The sequence below is a fragment of the Saccopteryx leptura genome, chromosome 4 (assembly GCF_036850995.1).
Source record: "Saccopteryx leptura isolate mSacLep1 chromosome 4, mSacLep1_pri_phased_curated, whole genome shotgun sequence".
Taxonomy (NCBI): domain Eukaryota; kingdom Metazoa; phylum Chordata; class Mammalia; order Chiroptera; family Emballonuridae; genus Saccopteryx; species Saccopteryx leptura.
Window position 1 is genome coordinate 38579452 of NC_089506.1, and position 16100 is coordinate 38595551.

The window sequence follows — 16100 nt, forward strand, 5'->3', positions numbered from 1 at the left end:
GCTGCAAGCAGTTGTTTACTGGCAAAGGACACTATATTTTATACAAATATATGTGTGTAGGTATCATGCCATTAATCCACGTGCCAAAGACTCATAGACCAAGGGGTCTTCATTTCTTTTGTGTCAAGGATCCTTTGGTACCCAAGTTGTACGAGCGCATGATCCTTCTCTGAATACTATAGTTAGATGCATGCACGAAAATGCAAAGTGTTTTCAGAAGACCAGGCTTCCTTACTAAGGGCAGGTCTAATAGCTGTTGTGATTTTAAGGTGGTGATATGCATAAACACCTGATGATACGGTGACAGCTGTAATGTGAAATTGAAAGCCTTTGTTATTTCTATAGGTGACAAAGCCACGGTGTTGCTCCTTAACATAATTTCTGGTTTGTTGCCAATATGTATAAGAGAAGGAAATGCTAAATTTTTCCTTTCAAGGTCATGGACCTCCAAGTTCTGTTCCCACTGTAGTCAGCAGCTGGGCTCTGTAGCCCAAGCTGAAAACTGCAGGTAGTCACAGAATCTCATCGGAAACAGATTCCGATTCCAGTTAGGGAGAGAAGCTGTCGAAGCCATCCTAGAAATACAGTTAACGCTCCAGGGGACCGTGTGAGCATCAGCAAGCAAACTGAGGAGGGCTGTGAATTCAGAAGGCCCTCCTGAGCTCCTCCTGGGAGCATGGATGTGCCAGAGAGCCTGGGCCCAGGATGGTTTTTCTTTTTCTTTTTTTTTTTTTTGTATTTTTCTGAAGCTGGAAACGGGGAGAGACAGTCAGACAGACTCCCGCATGCGCCCGACCGGGATCCACCCGGCACGCCCACCAGGGGCAATGCTCTGCCCACCAGGGGGCGATGCTCTGCCCCTCCAGGGCGTCGCTCTATTGTGACCAGAGCCACTCTAGTGCCTGGGGCAGAGGCCAAGGAGCCATCCCCAGCGCCCGGGCCATCTTTGCTCCAATGGAGCCTTGGCTGCGGGAGGGGAAGAGAGAGACAGAGAGGAAGGAGAGGGGGTGGGGGTGGAGAAGCAGATGGGCGCTTCTCCTGTGTGCCCTGGCCAGGAATCGAACCCGGGACCCCCGCACGCCGGGACGACGCTCTATCACTGAGCGAACCGGCCAGGGCCCAGGATGGTTTCTCTTCCTGCCATCGAGGGGTGTGGGAGCGGATGGCAGAAGGAGGGCCGATTCACCCTGGGCCAGGGCGGCTTTGGGAGGAGGCCCCGTTTTATATTTATGAATCACCCTTCGTGGAGTCAGTCACTCTCACCTCACACAGTGAACTGGAGAAGGGGAAAGGAAGGGGCCATGTGTGAGAACTCAGGGGCATAAGCACTAGTCCAGTTTGGCCTCCGGGGACCAACCCTAATGAAAGGAGGGCCAGCTGGGCTGACCGCTCACCTGGGATCTGCGCCTTCTAACAGGGTTTCTAATGGTTTAACGGGAGGAAATAAAAGTATTCAAGTATGATGGACTTTCACTTCTTTGTGGTTTAACACATCGAAGTGATTCCTCCCTCACCCCTCCCTCTTCCCCTCAGTCTGCAGTTTAGAGTAAAGGTGAGGAGTCGAGATGCTGAGATGCTGGGTGCGGGTATAAATGAAGCTTTTGACATGAATGAGGCTTCTACCATTTTGCAAATCAGACCAAATTGTTGCAAAACAAAGAAATCTTACATAAGAGAAGAAACCGTGTGTGTGTGTGTGTGTGTGTGTGTGTGTGTGTGTGTGTGTGTTTAAATGGGAGGGGGAATTTGTGGCTTCACTTACTCAACACATTCATACTCAACACTTTTATTGGCACCAAATACACAGGGGTAAGTAAAACCACATGGTCCGGCCTTCCTTGCTAGTAGAGAGACATATATTAACTGCATAACCAAGGCGTGAACTTGAGATTGTGCTAAGTGTGTGAGCCAGAGCTCAGAGGGAGGTGTGAGGGGCAGGTGGTGGCGGTGTGGGTCTGTGTGTGTGTGTGTGTGTGTGTGTGTGTGACAAGACTGACAGGAGACTTAAAAGTAACCCAAAAGGGGGATCAGGGGCCTCCTGGGAGTGACAAGAGGTCAAGTGGATTGACCAGTGGGCTTGCACCCCGGTAGCTGGACAGGAGCTGAGAAGGCTTGGAGGTGGAGCAGGACCCGGGCGCTGGGGAGCTGTGTGTGCCTATGTGAAGGCCGGCTTGCTTGGTGCCATGTTAGGACAACTACAGTGCTGTGGGGTTACCCCGCATCAAGACCCATGGTGGAAACATTTTACTTAAACACCTTTTTGTAAAATGCAGAAATAGGAACAAGCCATACAATTGTTAGTTAGAAGGAAAGTAGGGCTTGGGATGACCTCTCGGTCTTGGAGGTGAACTCCGGCGTGTGCGTAGGCTGTGTGGGAAGTGCTTGCGGTGGGGGCGGGGCTGCCGCTCCCCAGAGGAGCAGGGCAGTGCTCTTAGATCCTGTGGGGTCTGGACCAGTCACTCCTTTTTGCATGCCAGTGTCTTAACCCAGTCCAGCTCCAGCCACACCTACATTTGGGGTGACAGTTCCATGGTCCCTCCCGGGGGTTCCCGTGGGGTGTGGTTGGTGGGTGAGTCTGAGAGGGGAGATAACCCACGTCTTTCTTTCCCTTTCCCACACCAGGGCGGGAGCAGTTCCACGGCCTTGGCTCCATGTACTGCCGGGGGGCAGCCGCTGTCATCCTCACCTACGACGTGAACCACCCGCAGAGCCTGGTGGAGCTGGAGGACAGGTTCCTGGGCCTGACGGACACAGCCAACACCGACTGCCTCTTCGCCGTCGTGGGGAACAAGGTGGACCTCAGTGAGGAGGGGGCCTCGGAGAGCCAGGAGAAGGAAGGATGCAGCCCCGGGCCGGCGGGTGGTGGCTGCGTGTCGCCCACGGTGCCCAAGCAGGTGCAGCTGGCAGAGGCAGTGGCATTTTATAAAAAGATCCTAAAGTACAAGATGCTGGATGAGAAGGACATGCCGGCCGCTGAGCAGATGTGCTTCGAGACCAGTGCCAAAACCGGGCACAACGTAGACCTGCTGTTTGAAACCTTGTTTGACATGGTGGTGCCCGTGATCTTGCGGCAGAGAGCCCAGGAGCCGCCGCAGACCGTGGATATCTCCCGTTATAAGCCGCCCAGACGGACCAAATCTGGGTGCTGTGCCTGACTCTCAGAGGCCCCTGACTCCCAGTTTACACACTTGGCAAGGAGTGTGACCAAGCCAAGCGTGGTCAGGAGCACAGAAAGTCAAGAGTTTGTCTATAGATTGCACATGGAGAAGACCCAAGTGGAAATGACAGCTAGCTATTAAGAGAAGGTCAATGTGAATCGTCGTCTCTCTGCGTTGCTGTGCCGGGAGGCGGAGAGCTGCAGGATCGGGGCTCCTGGAGACTGTTGTCCCCTCGCTGATCCTTTCCCGACCACCTGGCCTCTGACAAGAGGCTGCCTGGGTGGGTGTGCGCCTGTCTGAGCACCTGTACGGCTTTTATACTTGTTGTTCTCAGACATTTCTCTTCACTGTGATTTATCTTTGGTCCTGTCATTTGGAAACTTGTATCCTGATGCATCATAATGATTCTTAACATGTTAATTTATACAAAATCAGGAATCACTGTTTTTATATTGGTTGAAGCAGCGTGAACTACACATATTATTAAAAGAAATCTTGAGAAGAACTTTGGCATGGAGGTCGTGCTGATTTAGACTTAATTTGTGCCCCTGGTGGAGTCCTTGCTGGGGGCTTTGGAGAGATGGCTCATGAGCTTCAGATACTTCTGTCTCTAAAAGCTGCATTGAATCCTTACAAATCCCAGAATATTTAGACCAACCCATTTGCCTAGTTGTCTTGATGACGTGAATTCTAATAATAGAAGCAAAACTAAAAGCTCTGTTTCTGCTGAGTTCTGCTGGGTCAGCAGGTCACCCAGGCAGTTCCTCAGAAACCCCGTTTCTGCTGGCTGGTGAATGTGCTGTTTTGTTATTAGAAGATGCTAAGGCAGGGATGCTGTGAGACAATAGGTTTTGTTTTTTTAGAAATTTAATTGAGAGCATGTAAGGCAGATTTGGGGCTCTCTGATTGGGAAAGGGGTATCGCAGCCAGCTCTGGCTGTTGTAACAAAATACAGCCTGGGCGGCTTAACCAGCAGACACGCACTTCTCACAGTTCTGCCGACTGGAAGTCCCACATCAAGGTGCTGGCCGATTCTATGTCTGGTGAGGGCTGTCTTCCTGCCTTGCAGATGGCCTCCTTCTCGGTGTGTCAGTGCGGTGGAGGAGAGAGAGCCCTCTGGTCTCTCTTTTCTTATAAGGGCATTAACCCTGTGATAGAGGCCTACTCTCATGACCTTCCAAAGACCCCACCTCAAAAATCTCATCACACTAGGGGGTAGGGTTCAGCATATGGAGGGTGTTCAGTAATGTTTTGAGTTCCCATGATCTCAGTTTCTGGGCCCCTCCAGAGCTGCCTCCTCTGCTCCCGAGCACGGGCCTTCTCGGCTGAGTGCGCCTGATGGGGAGAGGACGTGGGCCCCGCCTCCGGGTGAGGCCGGGGCTCCTCAGCTAGGGTGCCCTGGGCTGCAGACAATCTCAGGGTCTCAGGTTTCTGTTTCACACCTAGCCCACTGAGAAGTGGAAATGGATCAGTCTGATTACTTTCCACCGATTTGGTTTAATTTGCCATTGTATGGGCAGAGGTTGTATCACTTTTCTGGAACATGCGTCTTTGTTAGTGACACAGGTAAGAAATACGTTACCCAGGCAGACCCGGGAGCTTGTCTTTGAACACTATGGAGGGGAAAAGGCGTGAAAAAGTCATTTCATGCTTGAAGGCAGGACTGGCTGACTGCATTCTCAAGGCCCCTTCCTCTGATACAGTCTTTGAGATACAAAACAAATTTTTTTGTGGCCATGGTGGACTTTCTGCTGGGAGCTCTGAGCACCCTCATCTAGTGTCCCTGAATGGGGGGGGTTTCCCAGGGATGAAACATTGTCCATCAATGACACTTAAGCTTTTTTTTTTAAACAAATTATTATTATTATTTTTATTAAGTGAGAAGTGGGGAGGCACAGAGACAGACTCGCATGCACCCCAACTGGGATCTACCGGCAAGCCCCCTACTAGGCAGTGCTCGGCCCATCTGGGGCCTTTGCTCTGTTGCTTGGCAACTGAGCTATTTTAGTGCCTGAGGAGAGGCCATGGAGCCATCCCCAGTGCCGGGGCCAATTTGCTGTAACTGGTGGAGCCATGGCTGTGGGAGAGGGAGAGAGAGAGAGAGAAAGAGAGAAGAAGGAGAGGGAGGGGTGGAGAAGCAGATGATCACTTCTCCTGTGTGTCCTGACTGGGAATCGAACTTGGGACATCCACATGCTGAGCTGATGCTCTACTACTGAGCTAACTGGTCAGGGCCAAGCATTTCACTTTTTATTGTTGCCCTAAAGATGGGTTTCACTCTGGGCTGTGCTCCAAGCAGACTTCAAATGTCAGCCTAGGCCCTCTCTTGTTAAGGGGACTGGTCCTTGGATCTGAACCTGCTCATGGGTCTCATTCCTGACCAGGGACCCAGGTCAGTTCCGGGGAAGCTTCAAGCCATTCAGCTGCCCGAGCCAACTGGTGGAGGGGATTTCTCTGCTGGAAGTGGGTTTGAGCTGGTGCCCTCCAACATTCCTTCCCTCCCTCAGTGCAAACGCAGCTGCCCTGGGGCTGGGGGGTCACAGACAGCCCTGGGTTAACCTGCTCTGCCTGAATTTGGAGCCATTGCTGCAGATTTTCACCTGGGGTTCCAAAATATCCTCATACAGATAAGAACCTTCTCAAAGGTTATACGTTTCCTGGTGCCCTTGAGGCGCTGGGCCTGGTGGAGGGCCAGGGAAGTTTTGATGTTGGGTATGTTGTAATGTAGGTGCTATGAGCCATGGTTCCCCTTTTCCCAGGCTGCTAGACTGGCTTCTTAAAAGGATAGCTTTGTCCTTTCTGAACCTGACATCCTGGTTTAAACAGCTGTCCGCTGTGTCAGGAAAACCCTCTCCCACAATGTCTGGCAACCACACCCCCAGCATACAGCTTCCCTATGGCAGAGCTGAGCCCGCTTGCTCATAGCCAGGATCAGAGAGATGGTGTTTGTCCTCCAGAGAGAAGGGGAAGTGAGACTTGTGTCTTCACCTCCATGCTCTGGGGTGACCCTGATTACGTAGCATGCCTACTATGAGGTGACAGCTATAGTTGTACCCTTGAACAGTGTGTGGGTTAGGGGCACTGAGCTCCACAGAGTCAAAAATCTGCACATAGCTTCTATTTCCCTTCTAACTTAACTTAATGGCTTTCTGTTGACCAGAAATTTTACCAATAACAAATAATTAACACATATTTTGTATGTTACATGTATGGTGTGCCCTACTCTTACAATAAAGTTAGAGAAAAGAAAGTTATTTAAAAAATCATAAGGAAGAGCCCTGGCCATCTAGCTCAACAGTAGAGTGTTGGCCCGGCGGGTGAAAGTCCCGGGTTCGATTCCCGGCCAGGGCGCACAGGAGAAGTGCCCATCTGCTTTTCCACCCTGCATCTGCTTCTCCAGCCTTCCCTCTCTACTTTCTATCTCTCTCTTCCCCTCCCACAGCCAAGGCTCCATTGGAGCAAAGTTGGCCCGGGCGCTGAGGATGGCTCCATAGCCTCTGCCTCAGGCACTAGAATGGCTCCAGTTGCAATGGAGCAACACCCCAGATGGGCAGAGCATTGCCCCCTGGTGGATATGTTGGGTGGATCCCAGTCAGACACATGCGGGAGTCTGTCTGCCTCCCTGCTTCTCACTTCAGGAAAAAAAAAATTATAATGAAGAGAAAATACATTTACAGCAGTGTACATATTTATTGGGAACAACCTGTGTATAAGTTAACCTGCACAGTTCAAACCGGTATTGTTCAAGGGTCAATTGTTAATTACTTTGAGGAAGGCAAAGCCTTGGAACCTAGGACATGTGTCTGAGAGCCAGTGTGTGGTGCCTCCAGGTGTTTGGACTGTTTTGGAGGCAAAGTCTGCTCCAGGCGTGGCTGGGGAGGCCCAGATTGTACTTTCGGTAGTTTGGCCCTCCTCCCTGCCCTCCTTATGTTACTCCACCCTATTGCCCCCAGCACGTCCTCTGTGGTCTGGAGTGGTCTCTGGTTCTCCCACTTCTCAAAGCTGGACCTTTTGGACCTGCCCTGTCAGAACTGGGTGGAGCTCCCGGGCCTGCAGCTTAGACCCTGAAACACACGTGTGCTGCTGGCCCTGGTCTCCGTGTGTGTCTGTTTTGAAAGCTGCGGGGCTGAGGATGTCCCTTTGCAGGACCTTCTGAGCAAGCGGCTGCTGAGTCTGATAGTCTGTGTTGCTCCCTGTCCCTCCAGCCCCCGGATTGGCCTTGAGTTGACTAGCCCCTCCTTCAGCAGGGAGGATGTGGGGGGCACCTGGTTTGAGGGTGTGAGGACTGAAGCTCAGAGCAAGGAAGGGTGTGTCTAAGGCCAGAGCTGGCTGGTGACCGGAACGGGACGCACATCTGGGTCTCGCCCTCACCTTCCAGAGGAGGGCAGCCCGCACACCTGACTCGGCCTCAGAGGCCTCATCCTGTTTGCTGCTGTGTTTGTTCTGTTTTTCCTTTTTTTGTTTGTTTTTAAAGATTTTATTTATTGATTTTAGGAAGCAGAGAGAGAGAGAGAGAGAAAGGTGGGGGCGGGGGAGCAGGAAGCATCCTCTCGTACTTCTTCTTCGTATGTGCCTTGACCTGGGAAGCCCGGGGTTTCGAGCCCATGACCTCAGCATTCCAGGTTGATCCTTTGTCCACTGCGCCACCACAGGTCAGGCTGTTCGTTCTGTTTTGTCAAGATTGGTTTGGTTGTTCAGGCCTCTAACCAACAGACACCCACTGCCCAAGACAAGAGGAGCCAACCTTCACTTTGTCCCTTCATCCAGTTGTTTCCACTAGAAAAGTCACGTAGGCTTAGAAGCCATCTCCTGGGAGCTAGTCAGACTAGCTTCTCCGTGAGGTGGGCAGGGCAGGTCCTGCCTGTGCCCCCCTCCCCCACCCCACCCAGAGGCTGGCCGGCCTGGGGAGGGCCACTGTCACCTCCAGGATGCACAGTGTGTCTCTAAGGCACTACTCACAGACCTCCTTGGCCTGACCCTCTGGTGGCCTCACTCACCCCTTCACTCCCTTGTGTGGCAGAGAAGCTGGACCCTGACCCCATATGATGAAACGGTACATGTGATGAAATGGCTCTAGTTTTACAGCCAGTTTATGCCATTGCACGACCCACAGCTTCTGAGCCTGTCTCCACAGCTGCACTTTGTTCTTGAACTTGGCCGTGGAAGGGAGGCAGGGCTCTGTGAGCCAGTCAGTCTGCATTCTGCAGGTGGGGAGGGTGTTAGGAGATACTCTGGTCTCTGTCTTGCTGATGAGGATGCTGGCCCCCTGTGCCCTGTCCTTTGTGGCTTGGCACCTAACTTGGAAGGGTGAACCACACAGAAGCTCAAGTCTAAACCAAGTCGAGCAGACACAGTCTTCAGGATGTGACAAACTTTGTGTCTGCTCCCTTAATTGTGGACATTGGAATCTAGAATAAATAGCTGCCTCTATAAGCTTTGCAAAGAGGTGCTGTGCTGGGCATCTTTGAAGTCCTAGCCTCAGCCTCTTAAACCATTTGTTGCTACAGCTGTTGCTATGGAAACCAGCTGTGCACAGGTATAGCCACCTTGCATCAGCTTCATCTGGTTCTCCACCTCCACCTGGGATGCCATAGCAGCCCACTCAGCCATGTAAGTATGGACAGTCTCAGGCAACCCTTGACTACTGGGGGCAAGACCTGGAGATCGAAAATGTCCCTTTCCTGTGTGTGGGCAGGACAATCCGAGGCTTCTTGGTTGGTCTTCCTTAGTGGGTCCCAAGTGGGATAAAGCCCTAACCTGCCAAGGGCAGTAGCTCCCTTAGTAAGGTGCCCTCCTTCCTACATTCACTCTGTCCAGGTCCCACTCCATTCCCTGCAATCATGTCCCTAAATAACCCTCCTGTGCACACTCCTTGTCTTGGTAGCGTCTGAGGGAATGCAAGCAGACAGCTGCTGATTTATTTCAAATAATATTATCAGGTGGAATACTTATTTTGTTAGGTGGAAATTATTCTTAGAAAAAGTTTAAGACAAGATTGTTTTTTTTTTGTTTTTTTGTTTTTTTTTTTACAGAGCCAGAGTGAGAGTCAGAGAGAGGGATAGACAGGGACAGACAGACGGGAATGGAGAGAGATGAGAAGCATCAATCATTAGTTTTTCGTTGCAACACCTTAGTTGTTCATTGATTGCTTTCTCATATGTGCCTTGACCGTGGGCCTTCAGCAGACTGAGTAACCCCTTGCTCAAGCCAGCGACCTTGGGTCCAAGCTGGTGAGCTTTGCTCAAACCAGATGAGCCCGCACTTGAGCTGACTACCTCGGGGTCTTGAACCTGGGTCCTTGGCATCCCAGTCCGACGCTCTATCCACTGCTCCACCACCTGGTCAGGCAAGATTGGGTTTTAAAGAGTAAAAAATAATTCTGTGAGTTGGGTTCCCAAGGGCCAGTCAGGTCCCAGAAAAAAAATCAAAGCCAAAAATGTGTCTTAGAGACTATTTTTTTGAAATGCTGAGATTTGACTTGGGACGGTATGTCGGGATGAAGTGAATGACTTGGTAAGTCCATCTGTGAAGTACCTATCCCTTAATTGCCATCTGTGCTGGTTAGGGTAAACATGAATGCGATATAAACACACAGACAGTTCCCTGAGACCGGAATGACAATACCACAGACTTGGGCTCAAGTCTACCAAACTCCAGAGAAAAGCCCCGGGGCCCAGATGCAGGGCCTTGGGGGTCACTGCTCTGTAGACTTGAGAAAATTCAGGCAGTCAACAACTGGGGGTATAAAAATGTTCAAAACCAACTTTTATTTTACAGTCATTTTAGAGCACACAGTAGTCATGATATTACAATTTACCACAAAAAAAAAAAAAAAAAAAAAAATGGAGGGAACGTCTCCAGGATGGCCCGGGGTGCGGGAACACCACCTCTGACTGTGCGGAGTTTGCTGTCAAGCAGCCTGGCTGACAAAGAAGGTGTGTGTTTCACGTGAGTTTTGCCAAGCCCAGTGATCTAAGGATATGGTGAAAGAATGATAGCTGGTGTGTGACTATCAGGGTCGTTTTGGCCTTGAGGGGGTTAGGATAACTCACGTCAACAGTATTTGGGAGACGGTCATGCTGTCATCTGTTGGCATAGAGGGCAGGGACGGGCCCATTCCCAGGAGACCCTCATGTGGGGACAGTGGGGACGAGTTCAGGAGCCCTTGGGCTACATGTATGGCTTCATTTGTCTATACCACCCCTGTGAAGTGAGTTAAATAAGTGGGTTGTCGGCAGGTTTGAAAGTGCTGTGACTATACATGTACATACTAAGAAGTTAGCTACACAGAGCGCAGAATAGTCCAGTACGGTCTGATAGGACAGTGGCTAGCGCCTATGGAGGGAGGACACGTGGCTATTGGGCATAAATGCTCGTGCTGAAATCCTTTGGTAGCCTTTTTGTGGGTTTTTAAAGAAAAAAAAGTGAAATTAATTTTTGGGTCAGCACCTGAGGTAATAAATTAAGAATAAGCACCAAAGTGGCCGCCCGAGCTTCATGTCACCCTGCAGAGAAGTGTGTCCGGGGGCGGCCCCTGCGGACCCGGCGCCTCACAGGTTCTTCATGCACACCTGGCAGCGGCTGATGTGTGTCCGGATGAGCCCCGCCTTGAGCGTGTCGCTGGAGGGCGAGCCCTGGAAGCTCTGCTCGGGGATGGTGGTGAGCCAGAAGCTGTACTTGTTGGCGAAGTAGTGGCAGGTCCCACGGCCTCCGTTGCACTCGATGAAAGGTGTGGCACGGAAGTCCTCCAGACAGCTACCTGGTGACACCAGTGACTGGCCACCACCTTCATCCCCTGCGGCTGTGTGCTGCGGAGGAGAGAGGGGCAGGGTGTGAGCACACTTGCCGAGGACAGCCTGGCACGGGCTGTAACTGATGCACTTTCCCCCTAAATGCCCACGCGGACTGCCTGCAGCATAGGCTCCACTGCTAGGCTTGTCCGAATACACGGGGGTGGCACGCAGAAAGCAGAGCTGGGTACCAGGCATGCTGCAGGGGAGGGTTCCTGGGCATAAATGGACAGTCTTGGTTTGTTATTAAGTGACAACTAGAACAAAAGCAAAAGCAGGTTATAATCAGCAGATACAGTTGACTACATTGGGGGCAAAAAAATCATCTTCCCCGTCATCCACTCAAAGGAGGAAGCATTTGCCTGGAAGAAGGGATGCCAAGATGTTAACTTGATTAAAGGAAAAATAAAATTCAGATGTGGGTCAGCATCTGAGGTTAAGTTAAAAATAAGCACTCCCCCTCAAAAAAATGACCCCTCCCTGCCCCTCCTCTGCTAACCTTTATGAAGAGGAAGGCAGTATGCATGAGTGGTTTTCATTAGCTTTCTTTTTGGAAAATCTCTACTTGCTGACCTTCCAACAACGAAATGTACTACTCATGTAATTAATATTTTTCAGACAGTTGTTAATGAATAATCAGACACTTTGGATGACATCCCAGCTGCTGGCTGGGAAACCAGGATAAGTGTCACAGAGAATTTTCTTTGCCACTTTCAAGTTCTCTTTTTTTTGTTTCACAAACATGTTTAGCGCCTGTGAAGGTTCATGGTAGGCCCCTGGGTATCAAAGCTAATCTATACAAAAAAAGTGTTATTTGGCTTGGTCGATCAAGCTTTGTGTGGTGAGTGCCTGACAACCCGTCAGGACCTGTTAATTTAGAATAAGACTATCTCAGCTTCAGTTTGCTGGAAACAAAAGAGGCCATCCTGTGATGTATTTGGGCAGGGGCCAGAAAGACACAAAACCCTTCGAAAAGTTTTCTGCTCACAAGATGCAGAAGCCTTTCCAACCCAGAGCTACTGTGTTCTTGTTTATTATAAATAGGCTGGGAGAAGCAGGCATAGCTTCACGAGGCACCTCACCCCCTCCGGTCGATAGCGCTGAGGCCAGGCCTGGGAGCTGCCCACGGGAAGAGCTCTCTAACAAAGTACCCTGGGGCTGCCAGATGGGGCCAGGAGGAAGCCCCAGGCCTGGGAGCTGCCCACGTGGCCCCGGGAAGGGCTCTCTCACAGAGTACCCTGGGGCTGCCGGAAGGGGCCAGGAGCAAGCCCCAGGCCTGGGAGCTGCCCACGTGGCCCCGGGAAGGGCTCTCTCACAGAGTACCCTGGGGCTGCTGATGGGGCCAGGAGGAAGCCCCAGGCTGGGAGCCTCAGAGCCGGGCCCAGCTGGCCAAGTAAGGGCTCTGAGTTTCTGCGCATCAATTTATGTATTATGTTATTAATGGAGTTTATAAAATATTTAACAGCTTGGAAACGTAGTCACTGTAGCTAGAGTTATGACATATAAATGAAACAAGATCCACTACCCCCACTGGAGTTTCCTTTCGCTCTACAGTGGTGCAGTTAGCAGGAAAGTTCTCAGAGATGCCGTCATGGGGTAGTCACTTCCCTTAATGTTAAGCTAACCAGGAGCTGGCTGAAACTAGGAATTCTTGATTTTATACCCAAAGGCGATCTGACACTAGTATCCCAGGATTTCCCTCATCAGTATACATACATCTGTTTTTAAACAAATCAGTTAATGGATGTTTCTTGAAGGCATTCTAGGTTCTAGATAGATTCTACATGAGATCTTAGGATTCTAGATAAATTTCTCTACATTTAGGCTTGAGATAAACCAGAAGAGATTTACCTTTAGCATTTTGCCTAGGAAGATAGATAGAAAACAAGCCAAATTTACCCTAATTACAAAGGCATGGTGGCAAATTAAAGGGTCCCCTCTGGGTGGGTGCGCCCCCAGGCCAGGTGCCCTGGGCAGTGCACCACCGGAAGGAGTGCCATCAATTACTCCCACAGCTGCTCTTGCTGCTTCCCCAGCCAGGCTGTGGTTGGGGAGCTGAACCAGATTTCTACCTGGTTCCACGTTCTGAGAGAGCACTGGCAAGTGCCACATACCATGAGGAAGGAATATCCGATCCACAAACTGCGCCATCCGGCTGGGCAGTGGGGAATGGAGACGTCTTGACTGTGGACTGCTATGGCGACAGCAGGCGCCTCGCACACAGAGCAGCGGCTGATGTAGGGCTTGATTTCGTCCTCGGCCACAGGCATCATAGGCAGTGGGGCGGTGGTGGAGAGCCAGTAGGACTTGTCGTTCCGGCTGGCGTAGTAGCAGACGTCCCCAGGGTTGCAGTACAGGAAAGGCATGGTGCTGAACCGAGCCAGGCAGGAGCCCGCCAGGCCTGCGGAGGGTGGGCACAGCTGAGTACGGCAGGGAAGATGCTCCCTCCTGGCGTGGCCAGGCCTGGGAGGGCCCCGGTCAGGAACCTGCCCCCGTGACCACTGGGAGGGGCTCCGCTGCGCACTGGGGGACCAAGCCAATTCCCATATTTTGTGAGAAAGACTACACTGGCATTTTAGCTCTGCCCTTCCAGGAGTTCTCACACACACCTCTGGACCAACCTAAGTCAGCAGGGAGCAGCGTCCTTACGAACGGCACCCTGGGTGAGGCCCACATTGGCGGGTCCAAAGCACCAGCCCTAGGAAACCCTGATGGCATCCAAAATGAGGGCCTAGCTCCTCACACCTCCCGGCGCCCTCCCAGGAGTACCTCTGGCCCGTTACTTCCACCTGCAAATACAGTAACTACTGCTTCTGTGTAAAAAATGAACCTTTTCTTCTGGCCAGAGCGAATCACTCAGTTGAGCTGGACTCCCTCTCCCACTGACTGACTGCTCCCATGCTCAGAGCCAACTGTGGGCTCCACGCTCAGCACACCTGTCAGCACCGTGGCTGTGGCCCTGGCCCTGCTCTTTCGGCCCTCATCTTTACTTGCTTTGCCCTACTTTTTAAAAACTTTATCATGGAAGTAGACATAGAGCCAGAAACGTGTACAAATCATCAGGGTTCAGCGTGGTGGGTTTCCCACCACAAACACCACAGTCTAAGGCACCCCCCACCCCAAGTCCCAGCTTTGAATGTGTGCTTGCTCCATTTTCTGTGTGCTTTTAAGTCATTTTAATTCTTCTTGGTAACCAGGCTTACTTGAATAAATCCGAGCACACCTAGCCACATAGCCATTTTCCTGGGGGTTCTATGTGACCCCCAGGTCCTCATGGCCCAAGCCTGGCTATTTACAGAACGTGGGGCGAACAGCAAGAGGAGGTGGGGCAGCGTGTGGCCTCCAGGCAGAGAGGAGCCAGCACAGGGCTGGGCCTCACGGGCGCCCGTGCAAGGTGCTGCCAAGTTAAAGGCAGGTGTCGGTGGTCCTGACCTGAAGGGATCGAAGGCCATTTTAATCTCTCCTGAAACCCCAGGGGTGTGGGTGGGCCCCGTGCCTTCAATCAGGTGAAGCTCATGTGCCTTAGAGGATCCAGGAACCTCACTGTGGTCACGCGATCTTGACCACCTGCACCTGAGCAGGCCTCTGGGACCCGGCGGGTGGTACCTACCCAGGTCCTGGTTGTGGGCTTTCTCCTGGCCTTCAAAGTACAGCAGGCTGTATCCACTCCAGAGCTTGTTCATGCCCACGGGGCACATGGGCTCCTTGTCTGTCTGGCTGTGCTTTACCAGGAGGTAGCCGATGCTGACACTGCGGCCGGGCATGCCGGCCAGGCCGGGGGTCCCGGGGCGGCCTGGCTCCCCTAGGGTTCAAAAGAAAGCAGCTGCCTTTCAGCTGCCCTGTAGACCTCAGCCCGCTGCCCATGCAGACATCACATGGTGACACTGACAGCTCTCACTTGGCCTTCTCCCAAGGTTGGGGTGCCAGTGGCTCTGCGGTCCTAGACCAAGAACCTTCTGGGGAGGCTTACAGCCCATGCTCAGTAAGCACGGGGTGATGACAGTGAGCATGCTCAGTAAGCACGGGATGATAACAGTGGGCATGCTCAGTAAGCACGGGGTGATGACAGTGAGCATGCTCAGTAAGCACGGGATGATGACAGTGAGCATGCTCAGTAAGCACGGGATGATAACAGTGGGGGTGCTCAGTGAGCACGGGCTGATGACAGTGAGCATGCTCAGTAAGCACTGGATGATGACAGTGGGGGTGCTGAACAAAGGCGCACTCAGTCAAACTCATGGGCTTTCCCCACAGTGAGTGCAGGTGCTGAGCAAGAACTAGAACCCCTGGAAGGGCCCCTAGATCAGAGGCGGATTTAACGGTGGGCACAGCAGGTGTGTGCCCTGGGCCCTGACTTCTGAAGGGCCCCACAAAACCCCACTTGACACATTTTTCTAATGTGAGGGGCCCAATATTTTCTTCTAAGCCCGGAGCCTCAACTGACCTTAATCCGCCTCTGCCCCAATGTATCTAAGTCCAGCCACCCCACCCCCAACGAACGAGCCTCCTGTCCCCAAGCTGCAGACCCCCTTTCCCGGGCGCTCAGGGAGCGGCAGCACAATGCACCCTTGGGCCACCAGGGGACGTGCTCCGCCTCCAGCAGGACAGCCCTTCAGTGTTTTAAATCAGAGGTCCTGGTTGACCGTGCATTCCTACTTCCCCTCCCCTGCAAGGGCACCGTCACATCTCGCTGCTTTCTCTCAGGACATCTTGCGCTGTCTTGCTGTCCTGGCCTGGCTGCCTCCTATCTGTGCCTGTGTGTCTCCAGATGCGTGCCCCCCACGGTACACAATCTGGCCGTGGGTGACTCTATCCGGAAGGGAGTAGATGGCCTCTCAGGTGTGTCAAGTGCTTTTTTTGAGATACCTGCACATTTCTCAGAGGAAGGAAGGAAGCCTGTCTGTCCTGGAGACCCTGTGCCAGGTGTTCCGCTAGGCTCAGGTGCTCTGCTAAATGCAGGTGTTATGGAGTGCATCCGGACCAAGGCTACAGCGAGGGTCCTAGGAGCTGAGCTGGGGTTTCGGAGCGGAAAGGGTGCAGCCTCCTATCTCTGTTCATCTCAGTGCTCATTTATGTCTTCCTTGCATACCATCGTCCATCTGTCAGACCACAGCGGGGCCTGGAAGAGCCCCCTCCCCGCCCCTGAGCCCTT

At 52.2% G+C, this 16100-nt stretch overlaps 2 protein-coding genes across 3 annotated transcripts in view; one reads left to right on the top strand and one right to left on the bottom strand.

The window, feature by feature from the left end:
* The window catches only part of RAB20 (RAB20, member RAS oncogene family), a 37372-nt gene extending 33716 nt beyond the window's left edge, over positions 1–3656 (top strand). Inside the window, exon 2 of the mRNA XM_066383574.1 lies at positions 2623–3656. Within this exon, the coding sequence (XP_066239671.1) occupies positions 2623–3155 (533 nt within the window). The 3' untranslated portion in view covers positions 3156–3656. The remainder of the gene's footprint in view (positions 1–2622) is intronic.
* A 6244-nt stretch (positions 3657–9900) lies between these two features.
* COL4A2 (collagen type IV alpha 2 chain) overlaps positions 9901–16100 on the bottom strand; it is a 201294-nt gene continuing 195094 nt past the window's right edge. For both annotated transcript variants that reach the window (XM_066380564.1, XM_066380563.1), the window contains exons 46-48: positions 14559–14750; positions 13063–13349; positions 9901–10966 (exon numbers count right to left, since the gene is read on the bottom strand). In XM_066380564.1, coding sequence (XP_066236661.1) covers positions 10709–10966; positions 13063–13349; positions 14559–14750 — 737 coding nt within the window. In that variant the 3' untranslated portion in view covers positions 9901–10708. The remainder of the gene's footprint in view (positions 10967–13062; positions 13350–14558; positions 14751–16100) is intronic.